Below are 8,206 nucleotides of genomic sequence, written 5' to 3' on the forward strand. Positions count from 1 at the left end.
CGAGATTAACTTATCGGGTCCCAAACTAAACCCGACCGCGAAATGACTTTCGGTCAGCCGAGCGAGCGCGGGCTTTGCGCGCCGCCTCGGCGGCCTGCATGTCGAGAGTTTCAAGATCCCGGTCGTCGGCAAAACCTCGGCAACTCGGCTATAACGCGACGAGCTGATGCGTGCGCGAGGCGTATACCGTGCGCTCCCTCCTCTGCGGTCTGGCTGGAACGAGGCTGTAATTTTAGACGTAGCTTTGAACAGTTTGGTGCAAGAAAACCTTGAAGATTGAATCCGTGATTTATGCGCTCGGGATCCTATTTAGCGCTCGCCCATTAGTTTGCAGCTGCTGCGGCCCGGCTCTCTAATTAAGTTACAACTCGTAACGCGTTGTTTGCTTCGTTACGTTGGCGACGGATGCGAAAAAGAATTCCGCGACCGAGAAGTTCGTGCAGCATTATTTCCTGATGCGTGCAATACCGCATCCGCAAAACTATACAAAGAAAAAATTCAGGACTGAAAAAGAGCGAAAAATGTTCGTACGCTGCATCTGCCAGAGCAATTTTTTTACGTCTTCGAAACGTTCCGAACGTGATGGAAAAAATTGTAAACACGGATAGGAAAAAGTTTCTTTGGCTATCGCTCGGATCGGGTCATCCGAAACTTCGTATCGGGAAAACGGTTATGTCCCTTCCACGAATACATCAATCAAAAATGTGGGTCACACAGGAGGCAGAAGCGTTTAATTGGTAAACCAAAAAATAGCGGAAACAGTTTGTCCGAACGGTCGATGGCAGCAGTAGCAAAAGGACGTCGAAGAGAGGAGAAAGGAGGGCACAGAGCTGCAGAGCGGACAGAGCGCGCGCACTAAGTACAAAGGGCCATCAGGCTGCGTCCAGAATTGAGCGTATACGTTAGGGTTTACGTAGAACATAACGTTTTGGGCAGTACTGCCAATCCACTGTAGCAGACTGCAGTTGAAACGAAGGAACATACCTGCTCAAAATTTAACCTATAAAAATATTTAAATTTAAATTGTATGGTAATAAATTGTAAAATTCTTTTTTCAAATAAAATTATAAAATTTTGTAAGAGAATGTATTATAATAAATTAGTTTCTGATTAAAAAAAGGTCTACCACTGTCTCAAAAACAGAAAGGAGAATAAATAACGCACATTTCCAAATGAAAATTTTATTATTATAATTAGTTAAATAGCATAGGCAAGGATTGTATGATTATGTTCTTCATTATATTAGTAAGCGATTAATAGCTTCAAACTGAAAGACGAATCATACGTATTTTATTTTCAAATAACTTGAAATTTTGCTCATGCTAAAATTTTGTCTAGCATATAGTTTATAATTAATTGAACATAGTTTTGACATTAAATTTGGTTTACAATATATTGCTTCAATCTTCAGAAAAGCCATTTTGAATTGATGTCATGCAAATAAGTATCGATGAGCAGTTTTGTTTAATTGTTCTCTATGACTCTTTACTATTCGATATTCTTGATGATAAAAAATCAGTAATATTTTTTTGCTCAGAGCTGCCTTAGAAGGGAGGAATACAAAAATAGCTGTAGTATTGATACAAAAGGAATCCCCTCCACCTCCTGGTACTGTAGATATGGTAGCTACAGAGCGAGCAACTGCAGTTTGTGCTGCATGCTAGTTACTAGCAAAAACTCTTAATTTTTTACCTTATGCAGATCATTTATAAGGCTACACATTTATGTAGATAATTTTTATTATAGCAGCAGTAGTTTTTTAGTCAGTAAATAAAATATTTGTGTTTGTTATTTTAAATTAGAGCATGTTTTATACAACTTATCCCAAAGTTTTTATCATCAAGAATATCGAATAGTAAAGAGTCATAGAGAACAATTAAACAAAACTGCTCATCGATACTTATTTGCAAGACATCAATTCAAAATGGCTTTTCTGAAGATTGAAGCAATATATTGTAAACCAAATTTAATGTCAAAACTATGTTCAATTAATTATAAACTATATGCTAGACAAAATTTTAGCATGAGCAAAATTTCAAGTTATTTGAAAATAAAATACGTATGATTCGTCTTTCAGTTTGAAGCTATTAATCGCTTACTAATATAATGAAGAACATAATCATGCAATCATTGCCTATGCTATTTAACTAATTATAATAATAAAATTTTCATTTGGAAATGTGCGTTATTTTTTATTCTCCTTTCCTTTTTTGAGACAGTGGTAAACCTTTTTTTTTAATCAGAAACTAATTTATTATAATATATTCTCTTACAATATTTTATAATTTTATTTGAAAAAAGAATTTTACAATTTATTACCATACAATTCAAATTTAAACATTTTTATAGGTTAAATTTTGAGCAGGTGTGTTCCTTCGTTTCAACTGCAGTCTGCTACAGTGGATTGGCAGTACAGCCCAAAACGTTATGTTCTACGTAAACCCTAACGTATACGCTCAATTCTGGACGCAGTCTGAGCGAAGCGAACAGGCGGCCATAGGCTGTATGCAGGCACAGAGGGGGCAAGCGCTCGTTAGTGCGTGCGGTGGTCGCAACGATAACAGAGTAAGGGCTATCACACGTAAAAAGGAATGGAAGGTACAGCGAGGAATACCGAGGAACAAGGAGGAGCAGACGCGTCTGTGTGTGTCGATGTTCCTCCGTGTGCTTCGAACTGTTTGTTTACATGTGAAATAAGATAACTGGACAATTGCAAATTAAAAATTTTGTTGATACACGATTAAAAAACGACTATTTAGTTAATAAATAATTCGCAAGCCTAAAATTATTAGGTAAGAACATAGTCATAATATATTTTTGAAATTCTATAACCTAACCTAAATCGTATGTATTTCTTTTAGTATTTATAATAGAAATGAGAGCATCCTTGACAGAATTGTATGATATATGGCAATTCGAAAGAAGTAAGCGCTGGCATAATAGGAAGTGGTTAGTGAGACCTATCAATAAAAAAAGATTGAATCTAGGACATTTTAACACCAGATTTCAAGAATTGAAATCAGATCCAGCATTATTTTTTTCTTACACACGAATGGATGTCCAGACTTTCAACTACTTACTTTCTTTAATAAAGCCACACGTAAGGATTTTTAAAAAGAGAAGAAACACTATTTATGCTGAAGAAAGATTGGCAATTACATTAAGGTATTTAAATTGACTGTTTTAATTGTTGTACATTAAATAATCTCATATAAAAAATGTAAAAATATTTTTTTTAATTTTGTAATTCAGGTATCTTGCAACTGGTGACGATGTTTCTTCCATTGCCTTTGATTATAGAATGGGATACTCAACTGCTTCTGAAATAATAAAAAAACTTGCCGCATAATCCATAAAGTTTTGTCTGAAGTTTATTTAAGACAACTAAGCAGACCAGCATGGAGAAATATTGCAAAAGGATTTTACAATGATTGGAACATGCCAAATTGCATTGGAGCTATTGACGGCAAACATATTGAAATTAGAGCACCATCAAACTTTGGATCTCTTTATTTTAATTATAAAAAATTTAACAGCATTGTTTTATTAGCAACATGTAATCATCGATACGAATTTACACTAGTTGATGTTGGCGCATATGGTGGTGGGAGCGATGGTGGTATTTTTGCTCGAAGTGAGCTTGGCAAATCATTAGAAGAAAAGTCATTAGATATTCCTAAAGAATACGCCAATTTACCAGGTTCAAACATAATTATGCCTTACTATTTTGTTGGCGATGAAGCATTTAAACTGAGTGAAAATTTAATGCGACCATACCCTGGTCGTCATCTGAGTGATATAAAAAGAATTTTTAATTACAGATTATCACGAGCAAGAAGGTGCATTGAAAATGCTTTTGGGATTATAGTAGCAAGATGGAGAGTTTTTAGTAAGCCTATTGGATTCGAACCTGACTCTGTGGATGTACTTGTTCTGGCAAGTGTTTGTTTGCATAATTTTTTAATGGCTCGAACTCAAAAACAAGTCCGACAGATGTATTGTCCTCAAGAACCAATTCACCAGGAAAATATGGATGAAATGAACCTACCAGAAAATATTGCACAAACTCATACTCAAGCAGATGCCACTGTAGCACATAATATTCGTGATTTATTAAAAATATTAAATTGCATTATTAAATTGCACAATATTTTCTTTTGCCTGAAGGCGAAGTCAGCTGGCAGTACGAGTATCAGTCGTGACAAATACCAAGATACACGAGAAGTAAATTGTATTTTTCTAAAATGTAAACGAAAATGTAAATAAAAGTAGTACAAGTAAGAAAATTATTGTATAAATTTTTAAATAAACACAGTCAGTAGAATTGTATTTGAATCTTTATTTAACATTCCAAAGAAATACATTATTTTTTAAAACTATTTTTATAATTTCTAAGAAATAACTTTTATATTTATAGTCTATTACAGTTATAATATGTTTTCATTTGGTATTACATGAATGACTATCACAGATACTTAAAATTAATAATTTAAATGCAAATATTAAATAATAATATAAATAATACTTAAATCTAAGTAATACGTTTCAATCACTAAGTCACATTAGAACTATCAGAACACTTGTAGATCATTTTTTAACACTATTATAACTCAAAATTCTATCATACTAGTGGAGTACCTATTTTTTATTTTGATTGTCTACTCAGACTAGGCAAAGCTGAAGAGAAAAAGAAAAACTAGGATGATTCTTCGCTATCATCATCATCTATCAAGCACTTCATAATTTGCTTTCTTTTCTTTTTAGCAGAAAAAGGGCTCATTTCATTGAGTCTTGTTGCTACAAGTTTGCCCACTAATGCACAACAATCATAATCTTGACCATCAGCTATTTCGTAGTCTTTCTTGACTGATACGGTAGGCCTATTCTCTTTGTTTATGATTTGCATAAAACTATTGAGCTGAGTTTGTACACTAGTGAAGGCCGATGTTACCATATCATCAGTTTTTCGCTTTTTACGCCTTTGATAATCCGGTAAGAATCTATTTTGAATATCCTTTGAAGACTCATTGTTGACATTTGTATAAGAACTGTAAGAAAATTTTACAAGATAATGATAGAACAATTTAAGTATTATATAAGTCCGATTCTTTCTCAATAATTTCTATCGATGAATTTAAATCGATTTCGTCGAGTACAGACATTTTAAACACTATTTAAATCCACTATGCAAACAATAGCATACCCCGCGTTTATGTAGCCCGACAACGTTATGTTTGAATCTGTCGCATCAGCTGATTAACTGCCCATAAACTGCCTACGGAAGCGCCTAACTGCCACACCAGCGCACCCGTGCGTTCGTTCTCGAAAGATGACTTTTCAGGAACGGAACGGATGGTGCGTGCGTTCTTGATAATTTTGCTTCCGCTCCAATACTCCAAACTGACGACGTAATTTATAACCTCTACATGTCTTGTCTACTGTTACAATGCCGCTACCCTAAGCGGGTCTTGGGCGTTGTCGTCCAGATCGGACGGGTGGGTGCCTATCACCACTACACAGCGCGTCCTTAGGTTGCGGATAGAGGAACAGCCCCTGAGAAAGAGGTTAGCTGCGAATAAATTGAATAAGCAGCCGCGGACAGCCGATAGGAACAGGCGTGGGTGTGACGAGCCCACACTGTCGAACGCATTCATCTAGAAACACTACGCAAGCACCATAACAACAAAAACACTTCACATTATCTCTTATCTCTCAATCTATCTCTTTCATCACACATTACAAAAATGGGCCAAAATCCTGCTGCCGAGGAGGATGCGGGAGCGATGACAACTGCCCCGAAAGGGGATGTGTAGAATGATTCGTCACCTGTTCTTACGCGGTAACGATGCCAGCGAAGGCGCGCTGCCTTGCAGGGGGGCGTTAGGATGCGAGAATGAAACCGTAGTGTGTCTGACGACGAATTGACACTGTCCTCGTCAAAGTCGGAAAGCTCTCATACTTACTTCTAGACAGGTATGGGGGTTATCACCTCTAGAACGGTGGACTCACCTGCGATCGGAACAGGATCCGAAGCGTGCGGGTTTAACATAACATCATGGCTCAAAAAAATCAAATCCGAACCAAAAGGGACTTAAGGGTCGGAACTTGGAATGTTCGCAGTCTATATAGAGCAGGTGCGTTTAAAGAACTCGTAAAGAAAGCTGATAGGTACAATTTAGATTTGGTAGCAATACAGGAATCGCGGTGGCCAGATGGCGGAGTACTAGCATCGGGTAACTTCACGTACCTGTATGGGGCCGGGAGTGGGGGATCTCTAAACACCGGATTTCTCGTAAGCAAAAGCATCATACATTCGGTTAGAAGTTTCAAATCCGTCAATGATAGGCTCTCGTACATCATTATCGAAGGTGAATGGTATAGATATGTATTTATTAATGTACACTGTCCTACGGAGGACAAAGAAGAAGAAGCTAAGGATCTCTATCACGAAACTTTAGAGCAGGTAATCGACCAGTTCGCGTCTTACGACACAAGAATAGTATTAGGCGATTTCAATGCTAAAATAGGTAGGGAGGAAATGTTTAGGCCTACTATAGGTAAGGAAAGCCTGCACGAAGCCAGCAATGATAACGGTATTAGGGTCATAAATTTCGCGGCGGCAAAAGATCTTATAATCAAAACTACATGTTTTAAGCACAAGAACATACACAAGGCAACGTGGACATCGCCGGACGGGGCCACACAGAACCAAATTGATCATTTCCTCATTGAAAAAAGACGTCATACTAATGTTCTTGACATAAGGGCTTACAGAGGGGCAGATAGCGACTCGGACCACTTCCTAGTAGTAGCCAAATTAAGAGCTAGACTAGTAGCGAATCAAAATAGTAAGCGAGCAAACAAGGTAGAAAGCTTCGATATTGAGAAACTACGAGATAGAACAGAGCGAATTAGGTACCAGATAGAAATTAATAACAGGTTTCAGGCACTTGAAGAAGCAAACACATCGCCGGAGGGGAATGACGAAGCGAATAGCTTATGGGGGGACATCGAAAAAACGGTAAAAGAGGCCGCGAACAAAGTACTGGGTAAAAAGAAAAAGCCAAAGAGCAAACCATGGTTTGACGAAGAGTGCGAACTCTGGTTTGAAAGGCGCAAAAAGGCTAAATTAGATAGCTTACAAAATAGAAGCGATAGGACCGTAGAAGAGTATTCTAACGTAAGGAAACGGACGAGCGCGATCTACAGAAATAAGAAGCGGGAGTATCAAAAGAATCTTATTAGGAGAATAGAAACTAACAGTAAGGAAAATAACCTCCGCGAACTATACAGAGGGATTAACGCCATCAGAAAGGGTTTTAAGAGTAGAGCGCAATTGATGAAGGATGAAAACGGGACCTCGTAACAAATGACAACGAATTACTGTCGCTGTGGAAAAATTATTTCGATAAATTATTAAACGTGCATGAAAATAGCGAAGAATTAGGGGACGAAATTCACACTGCTGAACCCCACGTGGAGGAACCAAGCTACCAAGAAGTAGAGGCCGCGATTACAAAACTAAAAAACAACAAAGCCGCGGGAAATGACTCTATACCAGCTGAGTTACTCAAATATGGGGGCGTCGAGCTCACTTTCAAAATCTATAAAGTAGTATGTGCTATCTGGAAAAATGAAACAATACCCGAAAATTGGAAGGAATCTATCATTATACCGATTTTTAAAAAGGGGGATAAGACGGACTGCAATAACTATAGGGGTATCTCACTTTTAGCAACGTGCTACAAAGTTCTGTCAAACGTAATACAAGCTAGACTCACTCCATTCGCGGAAGATATAGTAGGAGATTATCAGTGCGGATTTCGGCGCAACAGATCGACGAGCGATCAAATGTTTACCATAAGACAGTTGTTAGAGAAAAAGTGGGAATTTTGCGAAACCATACACCAACTATTTATAGATTTTAAAAAAGCGTACGACTCTATTAAGCGAAGCAAAATGTATCAAATTCTAGTACTTCTCGGTGTACCGAAAAAACTCGTGAGATTAATTCAAATATGTCTGAACGGAAGCACGGGAATGGTCCGAGTAGGCGGTAATGTATCAGAACCCTTCATGATACGCGATGGTTTAAAACAAGGGGATGGACTCTCTACGGTGCTGTTCAACTTAACGTTAGAGTATGCCGTTAGAAAAATGCAGGTTAGCCAGATGGGCGCAACGCTTAATGGAACAACGCAGATAC

General features: G+C 37.6%; 1 protein-coding gene across 2 annotated transcripts; it reads left to right on the forward strand.

Moving 5' to 3' along the window:
* Positions 1-2,456: 2,456 nt before the first annotated feature.
* On the forward strand, positions 2,457-4,305 carry LOC103317100 (protein ALP1-like). Of its 2 annotated transcripts, XR_004226631.1 has the most exons (4): positions 2,457-2,792; positions 2,862-3,165; positions 3,253-3,700; positions 3,822-4,305. XR_004226631.1 is itself a non-coding variant. In XM_031922892.1 (3 exons), the coding sequence occupies exon 3, from the start codon at positions 3,439-3,441 to the stop codon at positions 4,264-4,266; it is 828 nt and encodes a 275-aa protein (XP_031778752.1). In that variant the 5' UTR covers positions 2,457-2,792; positions 2,862-3,165; positions 3,253-3,438; the 3' UTR covers positions 4,267-4,305. The 2 variants fall into 2 exon arrangements, 1 of the variants encoding a protein (XP_031778752.1); XM_031922892.1 differs by having other exon boundaries at positions 3,253-4,305.
* The last annotated feature ends 3,901 nt before the right edge of the window (positions 4,306-8,206 follow it).

The sequence above is a fragment of the Nasonia vitripennis genome, chromosome 2, assembly GCF_009193385.2.
Source record: "Nasonia vitripennis strain AsymCx chromosome 2, Nvit_psr_1.1, whole genome shotgun sequence".
Classification (NCBI taxonomy): Eukaryota; Metazoa; Arthropoda; class Insecta; order Hymenoptera; family Pteromalidae; genus Nasonia; species Nasonia vitripennis.

Excerpts from the sequence above, each read along its gene's own strand:
- LOC103317100 (XM_031922892.1), top strand. The coding sequence starts at position 3,439 with ATGCCAAATTGCATTGGAGCTATTGACGGCAAACATATTGAAATTAGA.